The 22,506-nt window shown below is 37.1% G+C and overlaps 3 protein-coding genes across 6 annotated transcripts; 2 read left to right on the top strand and 1 right to left on the bottom strand.

Moving 5' to 3' along the window:
• Nucleotides 1-5,401: 5,401 nt before the first annotated feature.
• On the top strand, nt 5,402-14,631 carry LOC114736289 (WD repeat-containing protein 44). The gene is made up of 7 exons (XM_028924078.1): nt 5,402-7,252; nt 12,257-12,347; nt 12,577-12,734; nt 12,826-12,877; nt 12,975-13,057; nt 13,227-13,320; nt 13,662-14,631. The coding sequence occupies exons 1-7, from the start codon at nt 5,564-5,566 to the stop codon at nt 14,246-14,248; spliced, it is 2,754 nt and encodes a 917-aa protein (XP_028779911.1). The 5' UTR covers nt 5,402-5,563; the 3' UTR covers nt 14,249-14,631.
• A 16-nt stretch (nt 14,632-14,647) lies between these two features.
• On the top strand, nt 14,648-18,745 carry LOC114736295 (protochlorophyllide reductase, chloroplastic). Of its 2 annotated transcripts, XM_028924087.1 has the most exons (6): nt 14,648-14,654; nt 16,527-16,560; nt 16,650-16,748; nt 17,247-17,766; nt 17,846-18,204; nt 18,296-18,745. In XM_028924087.1, exons 4-6 carry the CDS (start codon nt 17,427-17,429, stop codon nt 18,449-18,451), a joined length of 855 nt encoding a protein of 284 aa, XP_028779920.1. In that variant the 5' UTR covers nt 14,648-14,654; nt 16,527-16,560; nt 16,650-16,748; nt 17,247-17,426; the 3' UTR covers nt 18,452-18,745. The 2 variants fall into 2 exon arrangements, with proteins under 2 accessions (XP_028779920.1, XP_028779919.1); XM_028924086.1 differs by lacking the exon at nt 14,648-14,654 and having other exon boundaries at nt 16,439-16,560.
• Nucleotides 18,746-19,133: 388 nt separating this feature from the next.
• LOC114736271 (lanC-like protein GCR2) lies at nt 19,134-21,818 on the bottom strand. 3 transcript variants are annotated; one of them, XM_028924052.1, is made up of 6 exons: nt 21,567-21,818; nt 21,152-21,330; nt 20,734-20,851; nt 20,516-20,632; nt 20,107-20,421; nt 19,134-19,683 (listed from the first exon to the last, which is right to left on the bottom strand). In XM_028924052.1, exons 1-6 carry the CDS (start codon nt 21,732-21,734, stop codon nt 19,345-19,347), a joined length of 1,236 nt encoding a protein of 411 aa, XP_028779885.1. In that variant the 5' UTR covers nt 21,735-21,818; the 3' UTR covers nt 19,134-19,344. The 3 variants fall into 3 exon arrangements, with proteins under 3 accessions (XP_028779885.1, XP_028779887.1, XP_028779886.1); XM_028924054.1 differs by having other exon boundaries at nt 19,134-19,656; XM_028924053.1 differs by having other exon boundaries at nt 20,734-20,845.
• Nucleotides 21,819-22,506: the final 688 nt, after the last annotated feature.

The following is a 22,506-nucleotide window of genomic DNA, read 5'->3' as shown; positions in this document are numbered from 1 at the left end:
TTTAGCTCATTTGTTGCAATTTTTTAGACTGTAGTTTCAAGTTTATTGGCATGATAAAGGTGATTAGCTTCTCAAGAAACCCGTAATCGGGAGATCTTAAACTGCATACAATCATACACACATATAAAAAGAATACTGTGTCTTCTGATTCTAAATATAATATCTGGTTTATAGTATAGATTTAGTATTAGAATTGAATCCGATTAGCTAGTTCAACAAAAAAAAAAACCATAATATAATCCGGCCTGGGAATATCTATCAAAACCGATGGAGAACCATGCAGAATTGTTTTTGTTTTTTTATTTTCTAAAAATATAATTTTCATTGAGGTTGGTTTAATCACAGCTCAGTGAATCAATAATCCGACTAATTAATTTATGATCCGATTCTGACCTTATTGATATGTACATATAAAGAGAGAGTTTTCAATATATTAGTTGTTCACTTACTATTCAAAAGGGCAAAAAAAGGGTCATATATATACTTTCTAGGAAGCAACCCATTAATTAATAAAATAATTAGAACGTAATAGAATTATCATGAAACACATGAAAGGGTTATTCAACAGAAGTGCAAAATTATGAGCAACTTGCTCGATCGTCAACATCAAATACACACACAAACACTCACATATCTTGCGAAATCTTGTAATCTCAATTATATGCAGTCGTGCCAATTATTAAGTGTTGGATCTTAATTAATAATTAAGTCCAACTTTTAGGGCATGTTGCATTATATTACCATATAACATGCTTCTTGCTTTACTCAAACAGGCTGTTTAATTAGAAACAAATCAAGAACATAAGAATTAATTATCCCAACTCCAGGGTCAGATAATTCCATATGACTTTGGGTTTAGCCAAATGCAAGTGTCAATAATTTAAAAAAAAAAAATCATTAATCTAAAACTTGATGACGTGATTTTAACTTGAAATTAACTGAACTGAATTTTTCACGTTGTGAATGAAAAATCGGTGAAAATTTTTTGTTAGAAAATTTTATTGAGAAGAAGGATCTGATCATATGTTTTTGTACATAAAAAGTTTCGGCATTCTGTACAATTTCATTTACAGAAAATAATATACTCTTCCGGTCCTAAATATAAGACTCTTATATACTAGTGTGTATAAGAGTCTTATATTTAGGACCAGAATAGTAATGTTTTAATTTAGATTTCCCTAACCAAAAAAAAATTTTAAGCAGAAATTTTTTACCAGTTTTTCCAAAAAAACTTTGCAAGAAAGTAGTTGCCACAAATCTGTCATCTCTTTTGTGAGTGTCTGTATAACGCACATAACATTATCTATTCATTTAGTTTTATTTATAAGTCATTTTTACTAAGTTTTATATAGATAAAAAAAATCTTAAATCACATGAACTTTTAATTAAAATATAACAATTTTACAACTTTACCTCATTCAATATATACATCATTAGAAAAATAACTATCGGTCTTATAATAAATTAAAAATAAAATAATACTATTTCTGTGTTAAATACAAACTATAAAATAGGTTTCACATTTAGAACAAAAATAGTATTAATACTAATATTACACACAAATTAAAACGTGTGTATGAATCAACGAAACGAGCCGTTGAGGCGGTCTCATCGTATTAATTAGTCAGACAAAACAACACGAATCGCAACAATCTATGGCATTGGGATTATCTCTGAGTTGTTAGGCGCTGTGCAATTTGAACACCGACGATGACCTGAGATGTCTTTTTTTGGCAGCAACAGGCACCCTTGTATTATTCTTTATTTTTACAATCAACCCCAACGACGATAAAATAATTTCACATTTAGATTTCCCATGTTGTAGATATATATATATATATTACACACATATATATACTGCTCCCTCTTCAATATCAATTGCCTGAATTTTCTATATCCCATTATCTTATATCCATATCCTTCACCACCTTCACAGTGGAACCATTCTTTTTTTGAATTTATTTGACAATCATATGAATTTTCCTAAAATACTTACTAAAATATAGGCCTTCATCAGTGCCCTTATTTTTCCTCTGCCCGCGGGTGGGGAAATATGCTTGGGGTCATATGTGTTTGACTCTTTTGGGTTAAACTAGATCTGATAATAAAAGTTCGATTCACGAATCCGCCGAAAAAAAGCAAGTTATGGTTGCTCAAACCAATTTACCTTCACCTCAAAAAATCAAACCCGTATCACCATAGCTTGAACCCGTGACGTGTTAACATATATAAAAAAAAAAGTAGAAAAAGGTATAATTTTGGCGGGTTGAAAAGTTCAGCCAATCGCCAAAGTATACAGGACTTTTCAATTACATGTACTGAGTAACTTACATCTTGTCACAGACCAACTTGTAATCTGCAAGTTGGCCTGTATTACCAACTCTAGTTTAAACTTTAAATGCATGGTTTACTATTTATGATTTATCATGGATAATTTGATTTGATTTATTATAATAATAAGATTTATAATTTATTTAACTTTGATTGTTAGCTTCATCCCACGCGCGTAAATATGAAATGTAGAGGCCTTTCATACAAATACAAGAATAAGGTTTTTCATGCCCAATATCAACTTTTTTTTTTTTAAAAAAATTATGATTGTTTGAAGAATAAAATCATGAAACAATCAAAATATCCAATTTTGACTTGCCACCAAATATCAACCGCAAGTTATCCTAATACTAGTTCTAGTTATCATGTTTGAATAAAATCTTGAATTCAAATATGACATTAATATATTTGTGTATGCCATAAACCTTAGTAAAATGCGCGGTAGGTACCAGTAGTTTTTTTGCGGCCAAATGATCTAATATAGTAATGCAGTGTTCTGAGTCAACTTCCTTTCAAAGAAGCTATTTTTTGTTTGTTTGAATTTATTCAAATTGACACTTGCAAACTAGTTCCCATTAAACTAATAAAGATGAAATGTGTAGTAAAATTAAACAATAAATTTTTTTTGTATTCTCAATTATCTAAATTTTAAGTCTAAAACTATTTTAAATTTGAAAAAAAAAATTCATCGCTTTATAAATTGAGATTGGCTTGTTACTAGAAGTTAAAAAGGGGAAAGAAAAAGGAGGAGACGGTGGCGTGTGAGGAATGCAAGGTTAAGTTTGACCAAACCAAAAGAAGAAGTCAATGATTGCATGACATATGGGAAGGGGAATGTCACGATTGGGATAATAATATTCTATTTATGCCTTTCTTTTCAGTTACCACTCACTACAAAACCTTGGACAAGCAACCTTTGCCTTTTCTCTCCAACATGTTCCCCCCTCCTTTTCATTTCTCATTTTAATATTAGTATTCTTGTTCACTAATGCCATCCAACTTTTTCCCAAAAAAAAAAAAATCCCTACCAAAATTTACCCACACACACGTTTTTTCAAAATAACAAAAATGTCATCCGAATAAAATATGTTAAATTTATATCATTAATCCCATCAATTTTGACAAAAAACCATGCCTATCACAATTTGTCATATTTACTGGTAACAAGTGGGAGACGCATTAGTCACGCCTTGATTGCTCTTTGCGTGTCCTTGTCAAGTGTGTCCATAATATAATTCACATTTGGAATTTGGATTACATATTTGCTAACTCAAGTGTGAATGGGCTATCATATTTCAAGACGCCGTCTCTGAAATTTTGGTTGCGATTTAGATTGTTTTTTTTTTTTTTGCCAACGAATACATATACTATTATCAACAACCACAAAATTACAAGCAGATCCATTATCAGAATGAAGCCATGGTAAAAATAACTAATCGAAACGCAACAAAAGTATACAATGTTAATCCTATTACTCCTCGTATCCTCAATATAAGACCTACTCAACTAATTTGAATAGGTTAAAAATATTAATTAAATTAATTAATATAATATATTGTTTCTAACACACCCGAAGCATATTTTTTAGGGATAATTACAATCAAGTCTCACAGAAAAGAAATAATTATCAAAATGTCCCAATAACAACTTCAACAGCTTATAATGACAAGTCTTATAGTGATAATGACAACCTTTGGGACTTATTTTTTAATTGTTTTCCTTACTTTGGACCTCATTGTAATTCTCCCTATTTTTTAATTCCCTTATTTCCTTTTCTATTTGATTATTGTTAGGGAAATATCAATAAAGTTGATTTAGAAAAAATTGATAAATATATAAATTAGGTCTTACATATAAGACTAACATCAGCTCTCTGATTAAGTCTTATATTAATGACTATTAGTTAATAAAACTTGCAGTAAAAAAAATAAAGGTTTTTGTTGTGATTTGGATTATTATTGTGCATAGTACTAGTTCTATTTAATGGTTAACGAATAATATGCTAATGGAGATGCTAATAGAAAAGGCCATATGCATAATGCCGTCTAAATATCATGGTTTCTCCCATCAAATATTATCTTTTCAATATCAAAATGAAAGATGCCACTCACTATATTACATGCAAAACATAAATAATGAAACAATAGATGATATTCTTTTATCTTTGACGAAAATATTTCTTCACTCGTTTTTCCTTATTGACGTGAGACTATTTGTCTCAAAATAATTTAAATACTTCTCTGCAATATACAAAAGTCTATTCTCGTTTTTCTTTACCGAATTAATATATCATATACAAATTGAATATGCGAATATTATTATTTTACTAGCATTATACTCAATAGAAAAAAAAAATCAGACTGCAAGTGTTGTGCTTACCTATGAAATAAAATGAGTAATAATCTTCATGACCTACAAATAATGCATGTTTTTGTTTTATAAATTTTATATTATGATAAAATATGCAATTTTCTACAAAATTTACATTTTTGTTTGCCGTCAACCCCTGCATTTATATTTTTTAAAATAAAATATAATTAACGAAAAGTTGAAATTAGCGCGGGTCTCCTTGCTGGATTCGCCGTACATGCTCGTTGCTCGTACTTTTTAACCCTGAAGTTTCCAAACATCAGTTATATTGTAATGACGAGAATCGGTTAAAGTTACGAGTTCCTCTGAAACAGTAAGAACTTACAAGCTAAGCATAACAATAGATTTATAATTGCAATCAACTAAAAAGCAATTGGCAATTTGGCGGTAACAATAAAATATGACGAATCTGTGTCATGTAAAGGAATTTACTGCTCCTTCTTCTTTATTTTATTTTTCATCTTCATCCAAAGAACCAGAAGAAATTTCTTCGTTTCCAGTTTCTCAGACATTTTCTATTGGAATTTGGAAAGAAGAGGACGACGACGTCCTTCACATTCTCTCTCTCATAAACAAAAGCAAAACAATGTTTGGCGAACTCCAATTCCCCAACACCAACACACCCCGGCATAGGGCTTCGTTCCAGTCCCTCGCCCCTCGCTCTCATTGGATCTGATTTCTAATCCAAAACCTCTCGTAGATTCATGTCCTTCTTTGTCTGATCGCCTCGGTTTTTCCATTTACGTTCTCCAGATTGAACTTGAGCGCTATAGTTTCTGAGGAATAATATCACCTTGAGAATCCTGGTCCGACCCGCTTGTTTTCTGGGCATTTTCATTGAGATGGGAATGCCCAATAAACAATGAGCAAAGCAAGGGACGAAGAAGACGAAGAAGAGCGCTTCTACGAGTCTAATGACCGTCTAGTTTCGTCCTCTTGCTCCTGCTCCACTTCCAACTCCGATGACGACGACAACTACAATGGCTCCAGTCCCAACTCTCCCAATTATGGTTCGGGCCAACCCTTCCCCGTACCCAAATTCCCTGAAGCCATGTGCAAGTACGATGTTTGGATCTCCCAACCATCGTCGGTTTCTGAACGCCGGACCCGTCTTCTTCGCGAGATGGGTCTCGCCGGCGACCCGTCATTGTCACGGGGGAAGGCTGCTTCTGCCGATGATCTTAGAGAAATAGCCGATGGAGAGTTTGGCCGATCGGCTTTTACCGATCACTTGAGTCGCCAAAAACATGGTGAAACTTCTGGTTGCACCGCCGGCATATCCCGATCGAAATCCGACGGTGGCACGGATCTCGGTGACTGGCAAGAGTGTACTGGTCAGTCTCGTCGTCGGCATAATAAGTCTACTTCTTCTTGTTCTTCAATTCTTTCTATTCGCTCGGCCACTTCAGAGAATGGCTCATATGTAAATTGCCGTAATCAAATCGTTAAGTCGAGGTGCGGCAATGGCAGCGGATCCCCGATTGCTAATGCCGCCTTCCCCAGTAAGCCTCCTTCAGGGAAAAATTACAGAAGGTTAGGTGAAATCCGAAGTGGCTACTCGAACTTGAGCGTGGATTTCGGCCAGTTTTCTGTGGAGCCAGTTTTGGAGAATGCAGGTCGTGGGGAGGTGGAAGTGGAGGAGGGTGCGAACTGTAATGGACTTGACAGGGCTGGTGAACAGGTGTGCACCATAAGAGATCTCGATAATGGGAAAGAATTTGTAGTCAATGAGATTAGGGAAGACGGAACGTTGGACAAATTAAAGGAAGTGGGAACTGGAAGGCAGTTGACCATGGAGGAGTTTGAGATGACAGTGGGACATTCACCAATTGTTCTAGAGTTGATGAGACGACAAAATTTCGGGGAGGGTAACAAGGACAATAGGGATTCAAATGCAAATGTTACTGCAAATGGCGGTAGTGGAGGTGGTACGAAGATAAAGAAGAAAGGGGGTTGGTTTAAGAGTATAAAGAGTGTTGCTAGCAGTATGACGGGTTACAAGGACAGAAGGAGTAGTGATGAAAGGGATAACTCGTCAGAAAAGGGTGGGCGGAGGTCAAGTTCTGCTACAGATGAAAGCCAAGATGCTTGTTTACATGGACCTGAAAGAGTACGGGTCAGGCAGTATGGAAAGTCATGTAAAGAGGTTACTGCACTCTATAAAAGCCAGGAGATACAGGCTCATAATGGATCTATATGGAGCATTAAGTTTAGTTTGGACGGGAAATATCTTGCTAGTGCAGGTGAGGATCGTGTAATTCATGTGTGGCAAGTTGTGGAGTCGGAGAAGAAGGCGGAGCTGCTAATGGAGAAACCTGGCCACGGGAATATGAATACGTTATTTGTTATGAATGCATGCACTGAACCAACCCTGCTATCTCCTAGCCATCCAGAGACAAAGAGAAGGGGGAGGTCATCCATCAGCAGAAAATCATTGAGCTTGGACCAGTTAGTGGTGCCAGAAACTATGTTTGGACTAACTGAAAAACCTATTTGCACATTCCAAGGTCATGATGATGATGTACTTGATCTATCTTGGTCCAAATCTCAGGTTAGCTGATATAATAAATGTAAATTCCAACAATGTGTTCAATATCTGAATATATCTTAGAGCTATTCAGTCTTGTATGAAATTAGTTGATGAATTAGACATTGTGTATACACTCATAAAACCTTGCAGCGAGGGACAGCTTATGGATTTTTAGTTGCATTAGAATATTGTTATGTACTGCTATCTAGTTGCATTTTTTTCATGTTAATGCTGAAATACATTCACTAAAATTTACTTTAGATAGGGGTTTGGTTGAGACTATTACCCTTATTATAGTGCCTCTGATGTTATTGCTAAATTTGAAGAAGACAAGGATGGTATTTGTACACAATCTAGCACTGCTGCTTTAGTCGTTGTAGTAATTACAGTTCTGAGTAATTTTTTTGCAGTCTCAATAATGTTTATTTTGGATAAAATTGCAGTCTTAAGTCTTATTCCTTGATTGATAGCAGTAGGAAGATTTATTTTCCCCAGGGCTTGGCATCTTCTAGAAAAGGTTTTATCAATGCACAATTCAGATGGGCAAGTTATGTTATTTTGGATAGATGGTGTTATGCCTTATTATGATACTTTAACTGTTTGTCTTTTGTATTATATTATTAAGAACTAATGTTGATAGTGAAACCATATGGATATCTCCAGATTATGAGCTGTTAATTTAGTGAATGGCTTGATATGGTTATGATAAAAATGGAACTGAATGTTGCTGCTATAAAGGGGAAAGTACTCAGCTCAATATATGATAGAATCAGCTTTATTTACCAGACCTATAAAAGTAAAATTAGCAAGATACATGGAAGAGTAAAATCACTTTCTGCTACCCTGGACGTTGGCCTCAAGCTTTATTGTCTTTTAGAGAAAGTTATTGAACATATTAGTTACTCTAGGGTGGCTATAGGCCTGACCTAGGAAACTGTTGTATTGGGGGTTGTGAGGATCACTTTTTGGAGTATTAATATTCGTTGGGTTCTCAGTGGAAGCGGGACTTACTTTTTTGGACTGAGTTTGGTGAGGAGAGTGCTGGCCTCTCGAATGCCAGGCGAGGGGTGGAGGAAGAGAGTCTTTCTTCATCATTTTCTTTGTATTTCAGTGTGTATTTTAGTGTGCTAGTGAGTTGAGTGACCTTTGTTGTTTCCTGTGTGAACTGTGCCAGTTATATATTGTATTGAACCCAACCTTTTGTGTGATTAATATCAGTTTCAGCATTACTTGTCTACTGTTTTATCTTGGTCTCTATCATTTTGGTATCAGAGCAGTGAGATCTTAGGGCTGTAGGTAGGAAGAATGGTGGTGAAGGATGAAAGATGGTACAAAACACTACCTTTTTTCTACGGAGAGGATCCCTTTGCATGGCTCTGTCATGTGGAAAAATATTTCCTAAACAACTTCATCGCAGAGGATGAAAAGTTGGAGGTTGCTGTGGCATGTCTTTGGGGAAAAGCTATGGACTGGCTTATTTGGTTTGACACCCAAGCAACCATACAAAGCTGGAGTGAGCTCAAAAGGGAGATAATAAAAAGGTTCTCTACTAAACAAGAGCTACAAAAAGGAAATGAAGGGAATAAGTTTGTGGAAGCAGAGGAAAACTCAGAGACAAAAAGGGAAGTTGAAGATGGGGTAATAGAAGAGAAAGAAGACAAGAAGAAATCAGATGAGCAAGAAGAGGGACAGGAAGAGCCTACTATTCAGCAACAATTTAAGTTGGCGCCTTTTTCACTTGAAGAGAAGATTGAAAAAGATCAACCTGAGTTGCAGCTTATAACGGCACCAAAGTCCTTTGATGTTAAAAGAAGTGATTTCATAAGCCCAGAGGAAGCCACAACCGAGAATAAAGTAGGGAAAGAACTGAAGGCTGAACAACTAATAAAGTTTCAACCTTTTTCCGAAAGAGAGGAGCTTGAAGAAGTTTTCAGCAACCATCCAAAAGAAAGGCTGATACACGAAGGTTCTCAAGTCTCACAAGCTACCAAAATAATGATAAGCAGTTCCATCGAAACTCAACAAATGGGTGCCGCTGCAGCAAAAGCGACTGAGAAGGAGACACGAACCTATAATCTTGAGAAGAGGAAAAAATACTGGAAATATGATAAGCGACGAAGAAAGAAGCTAAAGGCAGAGTTGAAACCGTTGACTCTTAAGACCTTGCGAGACGTTGTTGAAGATTTTCAGTTAGAAGGAAAAATGCAAGAAGATGTTGAGAAGGAAGATGAGAAGCAAAATGATGATGAGCAAGAGGGAGAAAAACTTGCAGCGGCTGGAAAACAAATTAAGATACCAATTTCTTTGGGCAAAAGTAAGATGCGGGAGACGAAGGAGAAGGTGGCAGTAGTAGGGCATGCAAACAATGATGCGTTTGAACGTTTCGCACAAGGGGAGTCGTCATTCGAATTCAGTCAAGACGGCAGAAACCAACGGCCCCAAAACTGGTCGTTAAACACAGGAGAGAGAGGAAACAGCAAAGGTAGGGTGAAAAGCAAGTGGAGACTGGATCGGGTTAAGCTAATTGCTTGTAGTGGAAGCCCAAAAATAGGTAAAATTGGGCCCAATATCTTCTTACATTATGAGAGGGGAATGACCCAGTCGCATACACCAACTGATTTCAGAGTTATTAAGAGGAAGATGGGCTTGGGCTTTAAAGTAGCCCAAAGCCTTCAATCCATAACGCCGCAATCCAACTCATCTTCAAATAGATTGACGGGAACATTTCCATTGCGCTTTTGGGAACCAGCCAAGGGCAGTCTGAATACAGGGGTGGAAGGCGTTGAAACAGAGGCGACTTTCTTTCCTACTAAAACAACCCTTGGTGCCTACAAGAAATTCTGCAAATTCGTATGTTCTAGTTTCGGAGGTTTTAGCGATGTACAGCAATGTCTCTTCTGTACAAATACCGACGATACATATTGGAAGCTTGGGAAACAAAAAATTCACTCCACCCCACTTGCTTATTCTGGTGCTGCATGTTCTGGGATTAACGGGTTGACTGGCCCTATAGGAAACAAATCAGAGGCTCATGATTTGGAGATTTTGGGTTTACGTAGAGAAATTTTCTGGGTTATTGAGACTTCTGAAGAGACAGATTATTGGGCCTTCGCATTCGAGAACTTCAAAACACTAAGGAGGGTCCAGGTGCGTTTTGTTCTGGTAGAAGTTATATTCTGGTTTAACCAGAAAATTCAGCTTGTGTTAGTGAAAACTCGGGAAGAGGAAGATGGATGCCTATTTTTATTACATAATATCTCAGTTGTACCTCTCCCTGATTTCGAACTATTCTATGGCTCTAATGAGGAATTCAGTACACCCAACGTCTCCCATCAGTTTATATTGCCTCTGACTTACTTCTCTGAGCAAGGACTATGTGTTGAAGACGGTAACACGTGGGTCAGGGTTAAGGGTCTTTTTGGGGAGCTATGGCCGAACCAAGGGAGAATGACCATACATCTTCGACTTCGATTCTGGTTAATGGGTAAAAGGTTTTTTGTGCTGGAGATTATTGTGTGGGCTGTCATAATTTCTAGTCAAGGGGTGTTAATAATTACTTTCAATGCTCAAGTGGCTGGAGGTGATAGGTCTGCATCTGTTCTGCATAATACTTCAGATATCTCTGCTGTTTTTAAGCTGCTAATTGAAGCTAGTGATGAATTAGACGCATTTAGGGCCATCTATCAGAATATAGTAATTTTATTTATGGCCCATTGCTTCCGACAGGTGGAATATGCTGACAAAATTGAGGGACTAACTAGAATTTGTGGTTTTGTCAGCAAAAGAACAGATATTCAGCTACAAATTTTCTCAAGAGCCAATGAAGAAAATGGAAGTGCATTTTCAGGCATAGAAGTTGAAGATATCGCCCAAGGATTGACGAAGAATGGCATGATTATTGAAACAGATGAACATGTAACTCATGGTTTTGCCACCTATCACCTTGAGGACAAGGTGCAGCTTTTAGGGGAGGGTAATGATAGAATCAGCTTTATTTACCAGACCTATAAAAGTAAAATTAGCAAGATACATGGAAGAGTAAAATCACTTTCTGCTACCCTGGACGTTGGCCTCAAGCTTTATTGTCTTTTAGAGAAAGTTATTGAACATATTAGTTACTCTAGGGTGGCTATAGGCCTGACCTAGGAAACTGTTGTATTGGGGGTTGTGAGGATCACTTTTTGGAGTATTAATATTCGTTGGGTTCTCAGTGGAAGCGGGACTTACTTTTTTTGGACTGAGTTTGGTGAGGAGAGTGCTGGCCTCTCGAATGCCAGGCGAGGGGTGGAGGAAGAGAGTCTTTCTTCATCATTTTCTTTGTATTTCAGTGTGTATTTTAGTGTGCTAGTGAGTTGAGTGACCTTTGTTGTTTCCTGTGTGAACTGTGCCAGTTATATATTGTATTGAACCCAACCTTTTGTGTGATTAATATCAGTTTCAGCATTACTTGTCTACTGTTTTATCTTGGTCTCTATCAATATATATCTGTGTCTCTGTGTGTGTGTGTGTGTGTGTGTGTTTTCTGGATGCTTCCGTTTGTAACTCAGCATTATGATCAATTAGTTGATTCTTTTATGTTGACCAAATTGGAGTTGGCTATGCTATAGTGGGTTGATCTTTTTTGAAGCTTAACAGTAGGATTGTCATCACTTTTTAGGTTAGATTATTTTTATAGGAGTGGTAAGCATACCTAAATCCATGGTTATGATACTGTTCATTGGCTGATCTTCATTCATCATGTACGGGGATGGTAGAAATGATTTGATTCTCAACTTGAAAATTTTCAGATTAAAGAGGGACGCGTATTTGGGGAATTGCCAGTCTAGGTGACTCGGATGAGTGTCTTTCATTGTGATGATCTAGTTGAATTGGAAATGTGTAATGTAATGTCAGAATTCTGAAGATCTCATTACAAATCTTAAAATGAGATTTAACTGTGTTTATTTAGACGCTGAGTTGTAGCTGTGGAATTACCTTAATTTTGAATTATTATCATAAAACGGCGTGTTTTCCTCTTTTGCTCAGCACCTGCTTTCCTCTTCAATGGATAAAACTGTGCGGCTGTGGCATCTATCTAGCAAGTCTTGTTTGAAAGTCTTTTCACACAGTGACTATGGTGAGTAGATGCAATTATGACATCTTAAAACGTTTATCGTATTACAAGTAAATCTCATATATGCCCGTGCAAAAAAGTTGGTCATACTTTTGAAACATAGGACATCTTGTTATAGTTCTTTCTTGTCTAAAGGAGTGGTTAATTTTAGCAATGAAAGCTATTCTGTTTCCCATATCTTGTTCCTTGCTAATCATATGCTTTGCCACAATCTGTCTTTTGCCGGACACAGTAACTTGCATCCAGTTTAATCCCGTTGATGATAGATACTTCATTAGCGGATCTTTGGATTCTAAGGTTCGTATATGGAGTATTCCTGATCGTCAAGTTGTTGATTGGACTGATTTGCATGAGATGGTCACTGCTGCTTGCTACACACCTGATGGTCAGGTTGGTCCAAGGTTAATATGCACCATATTGGCGATCTAAGAAATCCAACCAGTGCATTGTCATTCAGTGATATTTATTGGTTTTTTTGCAGGGTGCACTGGTAGGTTCAGACAAGGGCAGCTGCCATTTGTATAATACATCTGGTACAGTAGTACGGCTTTCTTTTTAACTCTATTTGGTCATCTATGCTTGCTTCTACTGATTTTATGGCCATTGATTATTATTTTTATTTTCATTCAGAAAATAAATTGCAACAGAAGAGTGAGATTATGCTGCAGAACAAAAAAAAGAAGTCAAATCTCAAGAAAATTACTGGCTTCCAGGTATTTTAATGAACTACACGGCTGTTATGTGATTTGTCCCGTTTGTTGGTGTCCCATCTGAAAAACTAAAATGGAAGACAGAATAATGAAAGGAGGTTGTACCTGATCATAGTTTATTTGCATTGACTGATAGCCATGCGTACAATTTCTAACTTGTTTTTCCTATCAGTTTGCTCCAGGAAGTTCATCAGAATTACTCATAACATCTGCTGATTCCCGAATTCGATTGGTTGATGGTGTTGATCTGGTTCATAAGTTCAAAGGTTAGACTGATAACTTGAGAAGACAGTTTGTGTAGTAAAATAATGTAACAAGTGAATATGCTATTTCTGTAAACTGCTTTCATCGTTTTGGTTTACTCTGTGGAAAAACCTGACTATATTTCATCTGGACCCTTGCCCTTACTTACGGAAAGTCGAGCCTCTTTCAGTCAATCCTACAATATTGACCTTTTTTTTTTTTTAAACCAAAATCCTACAATATTGACTTTACCTTACTTTAGGTTGACATGATGTGAAAAAATAGCACATTTAATGGAACATGTAATGTGTTTACTGTTTGAAGCTTACTCATTTTCATTTTAACTGATGTAAGTTTTATGCAGGGTTTCGTAACACGAATAGCCAAATTTTAGCCTCGTTCACAGCCAATGGAAAATATGTAGTCTCAGCAAGCGAGGATTCCCATGTGTATGTGTGGAAAAATGAAGCTAATTGCAGGCCCAACAGAACCAAAGGTGTCAACATCACACAGTCATATGAACATTTTCATTGTAGAGGTGTGTCAGTGGCTATTCCTTGGCCTGGCATGGGTGACGCATGGGAAATGCAAGATACTTTATCTGGAGAACAAACCGGGACTGATAGTATCCCTGACGAGGTCTCATCCGCGAATCATCCCCCAACCCCAGTAGATGAATGTTTTGGTAATGAGGCATTAGGGGCCAACAATGGTTCACTTCAGGGAACTATAGCTAATGCTTCAAACAGTTATTTTTTCGACAGAATTTCCGCAACATGGCCGGAGGAAAAACTTGTTCTTGCTGCCAGGAGACGAAGCCCTCGAGTTAGTGTGGATATCTCAGACGGGGTTAATCAGAACATGTCAGCCTGGGGCCTGGTGATGGTAACTGCTGGCCTTCGAGGGGAAATCCGAGCTTTTCAGAATTTTGGATTGCCACTGCGGATATAAGAGGTGACCTGTGACGACAATAGGGGTGAGTTTGTGATGTCAGCTCACAAGAACAATTGTACAGACGGATCTTGTGGGGGTGGGGGGGAATTGTAATATTGGCAGGGTTCCACTATTTTTTTCCTTTAGAATGTTCTTGTGCTTGTTGGATGAGCTAGGTTGCCATCTGATCAGGCGTGGAGTAGAAAATGGAAAAATAAAAAAAGAGGTTTACTAAAGATAAGAAAGAAAAGAAAAAGTTTACGTCAGAAGTTTAGAATCCAATGAATATATGTAGTCAGGAAATGTAGAGGAACAAGCAAGGTAAAAGTTTATTGAATTACAGGTGAAGATTCTTTTACACGCACTTCGAGTCTGGTTATGAAATTCAGTTTCTTGTTGAATGAGTCTACTTTTCAGTGTTAGATGCAGGCTGGCGATTACTAGCTTGATTTGTTTTTTTTTTTTTTTGGGGGGGGGGTTCAAGATTACTAGCTTGATTAAAACCTTTCTATTGAACCAAATTGCCGGTTCTTTTAACTTTATTTTCATTGTTGATAAAAATAAATATTTTCATTCTTGATAAAAGTCATTGTGATTTAACAAGAACGAGGCACAAGCAATTCTAAAAACTCAACCTTGATTCCGATCATAGGTTGTAGATGTAATATATTCCTATCAATAGTAAAGAAGACAACAGTGAACCCACATTACAAAAAAAAAAAAATCAGAAAAAAGAAAAATGGAATTAAAAGAATATTCAAGAAGTCAGTACCGATCAAAATAAAGATGAGCGGGCCGACTTGAGATTTGGAATTATGCCCACAAAGAAGAGCTTTCCGATATCTATTTTTTGCATCTTTAGAGAAGATTGAAATCATAGGGTTAAATTAAAAAGTTGCAAACTTTCTTTCTTTGTTTTTTTTTTTTACTAGAGTATAGGTATTTTCCTATTGAATGTAATCCTATTCGAGACACTGTCGAGAAATTATAAACTTTCTATTACACATATCCATTAGAATTGTACATGGGCTGCTCTTATTATGCTTCTGAAGCAGATTGGGCTAGCCCCTTCGTTAACCCGGCATCTTGCATCCATGGACGTTGGATTCCAAATCTTTAGCATGTTCTGCCAAAAAAATTTAGGAGGTGTTTGATAATACCTAAAAATACTTTTAAAAAATATTTTTTTTTATGAAATAAGATAAATTTTTCTATATATTTATTTTGTATATTATAAAAGTATTTTTAAAACTATGATTTGATTTTCACCCAAACACCTTTTTAATTAATTTAATTAATTGCCTCTGAAAGAGTCTCTTAGATAAGTCGCCGCGTTTTGTTTTTTTTCTGTATCCCCAAAAAAGAACAGAATTAATTAATTAATAATTTCATGAGTACTATTTTCAGAAATTGTAAACATATATTTTAAATGTATCTGTGAAAAATTTATTCTGTTCTGAATGTAGTCTCCGAAGGAAAAAAAAAACAACTCCACTTAATCTTTTAAATCTTTTTTATTAAATTGAATTAGTTCCTCTAACAAAAAGAATGAACTCTTAATTAACAATATAAACTCACATGTCTTTACATTCTAAAACGCTGTTATTTTTGTTTTCTGTGGGGCTCGCATGTTTTCCGCGGAGACAATTTTAACTGAAAAAAGGTTTGAGAGGTTAAATAAACATGGTTTATACTTTATACCCAATAAACTAAATTAAAAATATATTCTCTCACATATAAAAATGAGATATTTTATTTTAAAAATAAAAAAATTTTTAAGTAGTGAACCTTTTTTTCAACATGAGTAAAAACTAAACTTTCTGGCTTGTCCTGGGAGCGGAAACGAATGACTGGATCATGGGATCTGAGCAACCAGGTTTGTCCGTAGCATCGACCGGAATGTAGTGCCACTACGCTTGATCTTCTTCTGCGTTCTGATATTTCCGGCCCATACTTCGGAGAGTGACAAATACTCATCGACGTTGATGGACCAAAATAACCCTGCCCACCAAACTCTAATAAAATATAGTAATATGCTCAGTTACTCCCACACACAAAATATCAGAAATCTAAAACTCGGATCTTTATTGGTTGGTTAGAATTGATGTGGCAGGTGGCCATTCTGCGAGCAATCTTATCCACTCATTATCCAGAAGAGACACTTCACTATATAACTCCGCGTCCTGATTTGGTAAAATATCATAGCTTCGGAGATTGCTCGGGAGAATATTGTAAAACACCTGGTCTCATAAGATTTGAGCTCCAAGTCTAACATGGCTCTACAGGCTGCTGCTTCCTTGGTTCCCGCTGCTTTCTCCATTCCCAAAGAGGTCTGTCTTCGAATTCCCACTTGAAAGCTCATCTTTTTCCGAGTGTTTACAGGGAACTGAGGTTTTGAGAATTGGGTTTGTGTTCTCAGGGAAAAGCTGGTGTCTCTCTCAAGGATTCATCCCTATTTGGGCTTTCATTATCCGATAATCTCAGAGCTGACTTCAGCTCTTCTGCATTGAGATGCAAGGTACTGCAACATAAACTTTCCGTTAGAACGTTTTAAATTTCTTTCCAGAGTATATTATTTGATTTCCTGTTATAAATTGAATTCCATATTTAATTCGACGTGAAGTATTTTTTTTTTAAGCGCTACATATTTCTGAAGTTTCTGATGTAATATATTATTGGGTCAAAACTCAAAACACAATCGTAGTCTGATACTTCTGGCAACACCAGGACTGTTACAGGGGAATATAATGGGATTGGGATCCTCTCAAATTTTGAACAATGTTACTCTGTTAATTATGAAGAAAGAGATAATGTGGGTCCACCTCTTTCATGTTGGACCCCGTTATATCTTGAATCTGGGTCCAGATAACAGTGTAACTTTCTCTAAAACGTAGGAGAATTCAAATCTGGGATCATTATGACCAATTCTACATCAGTTTTTGGGCTTTGGTAAAAAATATCCCTGTCAATTATTGGGGCAATGTTCTAACATAACTTCTTTGTGAGAGGATTACAGCAAAATGTAGGAACTGTGAGGGCCCAGACAGCGGCTACGACAACTCCAGCAGTTAACAAGGCTACACCTGAAGGCAAGAAAACGCTGAGGAAGGGAAGTGTTGTGGTAACTGGTGCCTCCTCTGGATTGGGTCTGGCTACTGCTAAGGCTTTGGCTGAAACAGGAAAATGGCATGTGATTATGGCCTGCAGGGACTTCCTCAAAGCCGAAAGAGCCGCCAAATCAGCTGGCATTTCTAAGGAAAACTACACCATTATGCACTTAGACCTTGCTTCTCTTGACAGTGTCCGTCAATTTGTTGATAACTTCAGGCGATCGGGCAGACCACTGGATGTTTTGGTCTGCAATGCTGCAGTTTACTTGCCAACTGCTAAGGAACCTACATTTACTGCTGAAGGCTTTGAGCTCAGTGTTGGGACAAACCATTTGGGGCATTTTCTCCTTTCACGCTTGCTGCTTGAGGACTTGAACAAATCTGATTATCCTTCAAAGCGCTTGATCATTGTGGGCTCAATCACAGGTCTAATCTATTGAGAGTTGATATATAGTCAGTATCATTATCTGCTGCATTTTGGTTCTGATTTGTGTAAATTTAACAGGAAACACAAACACACTGGCTGGAAACGTGCCTCCTAAGGCAAACCTCGGTGACTTGAGGGGACTTGCAGGTGGATTGAATGGACTAAACAGTTCAGCCATGATTGATGGGGGAGATTTTGATGGCGCCAAGGCGTACAAGGACAGCAAAGTGTGCAATATGCTCACCATGCAAGAGTTCCACCGAAGATTCCATGAGGAAACTGGGATCACATTTGCTTCCCTTTACCCGGGTTGCATAGCCACAACCGGCTTGTTCAGAGAACACATTCCATTGTTCAGATTATTGTTTCCTCCATTCCAAAAGTACATAACTAAGGGCTATGTCTCAGAAGATGAAGCAGGAAAGAGACTTGCTCAGGTAATAACAACACTGAGACTCGAGGGATTCTAGGTTGAATGAGTTCAAGAATATTTCTTTCTTATGGACTTGCATTGTGATTTTGATACAGGTCGTGAGTGATCCAAGCCTGACAAAATCTGGTGTTTACTGGAGCTGGAATAAGGCCTCTGCTTCATTTGAAAACCAGCTGTCACAGGAGGCTAGTGATGCAGAGAAGGCTCGCAGGGTGTGGGAGATCAGTGAGAAACTTGTTGGTTTGGCTTAAGCGGGAGCCTCTGATGCACATCTTGTTTCAAAACCTCACGAAGGAGGTAAAATGAAGTCCCATAAGAGTGAAGAATATGTTCTGATAAACTGCGGTAGAATTGCTTGTGACAGCCCAGAGCTCTTTTTGTCCTGTTGTAGAAGGCTAGCAGGAGTCTATGGCTTTTGTGAATTGAAACTGCTAATAAAACGTTCAACTGTTTGGTTAAGTTCATGTAGCTTCTTTATGACAACATCGCTGTGCATAGTTGACTACAATTATAAGTGTGAAATATTCCTCTTACCCTATCTTTAAGTCAGAATTTTTGGTGCTTAGAAGTTAATCCATGTCAACTTCGGACTAAATGTGTCGACGCAGCATGATTTCGCTTCATGGGATCTCCCGTTGAGTAAATGCGCAGGCCTCTCTATTTTGAGGCTAAAGTGAATTTTTTTCTACGTCTTGTAACGTTAATCTCTCGCGAAATGAAAACCTGATATGGTTTGATATTTCAATAAATACCAAGGGAGCGATAAAATAGAAAAGTAGTAATAAAAGGAATTTCCTAGTCCTATCTAATTATTTGCTTTCCTTTCCAAAGAGAGCGTAGGTCCAACTGAAGTAGATTTCTTTGCAGAAGATGGGAGGTAACTTGTGGAATTGGTTTAAGTATTGTTGTAACAAGTTTTAAATAAACACCAGATTAACGTAAAACCAAGGACAAGTTTTAAATAACCCAATCACATTTTATCCCTTGCTTACCTTAGCTTGCACTTCAAAGTCGCAGTTAATAAGTTATAAATTCTCAAATTTAATAGAGCTGGTCGTTGGTCAGAGTAAACACGTCTTCACCCACCTCGAAGGTTTTTATCCCGTGTTCCGCTTTTCAACAATATACACAAGCATCAAGAAACTTAAAGTTCATAGGCTGGGAATTTTGCCACTTTAGGATCGATCATGTCTAGAAAGATATAAGCCATTCCTCCAAGACCTTCAAAAAATGAATAAGGGTGATCTCCTCCATGCATCTTTCCTTCAGAGATCAGTTTTTGCGCTCTGTCAAGTAGAAAGCAAGCGAATGCTTTAGCCCTGTACAAGTACTCCGGATTCCCCGTTAAACGGTAGAGAGAAAGAAAGACGTAGGTGTTCCCACTGATGCCATGGCAGATCCCAACTCGCTTAAGCAGACCCCTATTCCACACTACCTCCCCTGCATCTGTTGCTGCCTGCACAAATTCCTTGTCCCCAAAAACCTGATGATTGTTTAAGAATTTAATGAAAAGATCTTGAAAATGTTATATTTCTGACAAGCAGATTTGAGCATTCATGCATGTAATCTGCTCTATGGAAGCAAGAAAAGTTGCAGCGAAAAACGAAACCAGAAGGCCATAACTTCCTCATTTGGGACTTACGAGAACTGCACCTTCCGTGGGAAATAAATTGTATGCCAAGAAAAAAAAAAGGAACACTTCAAATACTAGCTGAAGTCATGTCATCTAACATTTGTTTTTTTCCAATTTCAATGACATATATGCACTTAGTACTACTAGTCCTTCAATATTGCAATCAAATCATAAGGCGCCAAACATGGGCAACTGGAGAGTATGATTAGTTCTTTCTCCTTCTAGACCAATAGATGCAACTTGCATTGAATATGATAAACTAAGAAACATTACCTCAGCTGCTTTTACGAGAGTCAGAGCGATACCAGGAGCACCATGACACCAATGCACAAGACGGTCGGAGTTGTTTTCTTCACTTGAGCGATAATTGCCACTAGGGAACCGATTTTTAAGCATGTACCGTAGAGTGCCCTTGACATCTTCTACCTCATCCGGCTTTAGTTCCAAGTCCATTAAAACATACATTATTCCTGCCAGGCCATGGGCAGCACCCCAGTATTTCTTTCCATGCCATTCATACATCAGAGGACATCTTCCACCGCGGGCCAATTGTCTGCCAGCTGCAATAACTTCATCCGCGATTGATTTCTACGAAAGGCTAACCCATTTTAACAGCAAGCAAAAGGTGACATTGCCAAAATTAATTCCAAAGGAACAATATCACGAGGCATATATGCCTTACCATGTCAGTAGTAGATATTGTATCTTTACCAATATGCTTGTTTAAGAACGAACAAGCCCATAAATACCCTGCTCGGCCATACAGTAGCTCATAAGGCAAATCATGTGGCAGTCTGATCTGTTGTTAAAGGGAAAAATAATTAAAAGCAGTTTAAAATCTGGATATCAAGAAAAAACTAACAATAGGATTAGGTCCGATAATAAATAACAAAATAATACCTTTTTGAATTGTCCTAAGTAATTGTTAAGGAGCCTTTCATCCCCAATATGCTTAGCTATGACAGCACCAAGGGCACAAACACCAGCGCGTCCGCATAAGAATGTGATTCGCCTACACCTCATAAAATAACAAATAAAACGAAGCTCAATTTATCTCTACTAATATACCAAAATTGCTACCATTAAGCTCTTTCCAAATACAACTTTAAGACTCGGTATCTATTGAGCATTAGCTTATGGATGTATTGAGTATTGAACTCGTTTTTAACGAAAAAGGTCACTCAGAGATTGTCAAAATATTACTTTAATAATTCATGTATGCCTCCTGTCCGAAAGTTTGCTCGAAATTTGACCTGAAAGCCCGACACAATAAAAGATACACGTATACAGTACACATGTTTATAGAGAGAGAGAGTACCTAGAATCCATCGAACCAGAATCACATGCCTTAATGATCTGTGAGCATAAATTAAGATCATTGCTATTCTTCGTAACTTGATAAGCTTTAAATAGCAGGTATGCTGTCCCCAGAGCCCCCGTGTACAGAGTATAATCCTTCACGCGTTTCCCACTCGATCCCCATGTCTCCCTCACAACCTGAGCAAAACAAAGCATAAGCATCTAGTGAGTATTTCTCTGAACTCATAATTCGCAATACCATATCGCCTCAACCCGCAGTTGCACAAAGGAAAAAGACTATATGGTGCCTACTTAAGATCGAACGGAAAACAGACACATTTGATGATGGCGTAAAACAATACACCAAATTCTATGAAACCTAAAGTGAACCAACTTCTATGAAACCTAAATGAAACGGCTAGCGTTATGAATACTGATTCTTTCAAGTCCAAGGCTGCTTTTTCGAGATTCGCAGAGAAGGTTGAGTAAGGAAGTGAGAGGAGATTCGTGAGTGAGTCTCTTGCTTCTTGAGAGGAAGTTCCCCCAACAGCCGTCTCTGCCACGAAGTTTGGCATTTCGTTAGGAAAGAAACGATCGGCCATGGCGCCACCGCCACAGGGCAAGATTCGGAATGGTATCCTCTGGAGAGAGCGCGAAGGTCCCAACTCCCAACGATCAAGTATGGGATTTCAGTCTCATAACCTGTATAGTGTATAGTTAATCCTTTTTTTTTTTTTGGTAGATAGTTAATCCTTTTATTATCCTCGTTAATATGAATATAATTAAAATTAATATTAATTGTTGCATGTAAACAAAATTCCCATCTCCTAATCCTTTTTGGGCCTGATCTATATCTTTTTTTTTCCCCTTGGTGGCGTTTGGGGGCCTGATCTGCCGTAGATCAAACGAAGCCACTTCAAATTACATAATAAATGTAATCATTAAAAAACTTTCATAATAAGCTAATTTGTTATTGAAATTTTTTATCAATTACCACCTCATGCCTTTAATATAAGACTTAGTGTAATTTTTATTTTGATTCTAAATATAAGACCCCCAATCCTCTGTCTCTCATATTTATCCATTTTTTCTCAAGAAATAATAGTAATTCTAACCAATAAATTTGATTAGTAAGGATATTTTAGAAAAAATAATATTTATTTATTATAAATAAATAATCTAACTTATTTCTATAATATATTCAAATTAGTCAACTAGCTCTTAAATTTATGACTAGAGGTAGTATAATTTTTTGAGGACTTCATAATATATTTTTTCTATTTTATATTACCATGTCATGCGAGAAGGGTTTATTTAAAATTTAGGAAAGGTAATTTTAACTTAATTCAAATTGCATAAAACAAATAAGAGGGT

The sequence above is a fragment of the Neltuma alba genome, unplaced genomic scaffold (genome assembly GCF_004799145.2).
Source record: "Neltuma alba isolate B1F8T4 unplaced genomic scaffold, ASM479914v2 tig00013325_pilon, whole genome shotgun sequence".
NCBI classification, from domain to species: domain Eukaryota; kingdom Viridiplantae; phylum Streptophyta; class Magnoliopsida; order Fabales; family Fabaceae; genus Neltuma; species Neltuma alba.
This window is presented reverse-complemented; position numbering and strand designations above follow the sequence as displayed.

What these genes read in the sequence shown, in the direction of transcription:
- LOC114736271 (XM_028924052.1), bottom strand. Translation starts at nt 21,734, where the DNA reads ATGGCCGATCGTTTCTTTCCTAACGAAATGCCAAACTTCGTGGCAGAG. An exon ending in TCTGGTTCGATGGATTCTAG is followed by an intron (nt 20,852 to 21,151) that starts GTACTCTCTCTC and finishes TTATTTTATGAG; the next exon opens with GTGTAGGCGAATCACATTCT. An exon ending in CTCTCGTAAAAGCAGCTGAG is followed by an intron (nt 19,684 to 20,106) that starts GTAATGTTTCTT and finishes AACAATCATCAG; the next exon opens with GTTTTTGGGGACAAGGAATT.
- LOC114736289 (XM_028924078.1), top strand. Translation starts at nt 5,564, where the DNA reads ATGAGCAAAGCAAGGGACGAAGAAGACGAAGAAGAGCGCTTCTACGAG. An exon ending in GCTACACACCTGATGGTCAG is followed by an intron (nt 12,735 to 12,825) that starts GTTGGTCCAAGG and finishes GTTTTTTTGCAG; the next exon opens with GGTGCACTGGTAGGTTCAGA. An exon ending in TCTGGTTCATAAGTTCAAAG is followed by an intron (nt 13,321 to 13,661) that starts GTTAGACTGATA and finishes AGTTTTATGCAG; the next exon opens with GGTTTCGTAACACGAATAGC.
- LOC114736295 (XM_028924086.1), top strand. Translation starts at nt 16,504, where the DNA reads ATGGCTCTACAGGCTGCTGCTTCCTTGGTTCCCGCTGCTTTCTCCATT. An exon ending in CATTGTGGGCTCAATCACAG is followed by an intron (nt 17,767 to 17,845) that starts GTCTAATCTATT and finishes TAAATTTAACAG; the next exon opens with GAAACACAAACACACTGGCT. An exon ending in CAGGAAAGAGACTTGCTCAG is followed by an intron (nt 18,205 to 18,295) that starts GTAATAACAACA and finishes ATTTTGATACAG; the next exon opens with GTCGTGAGTGATCCAAGCCT.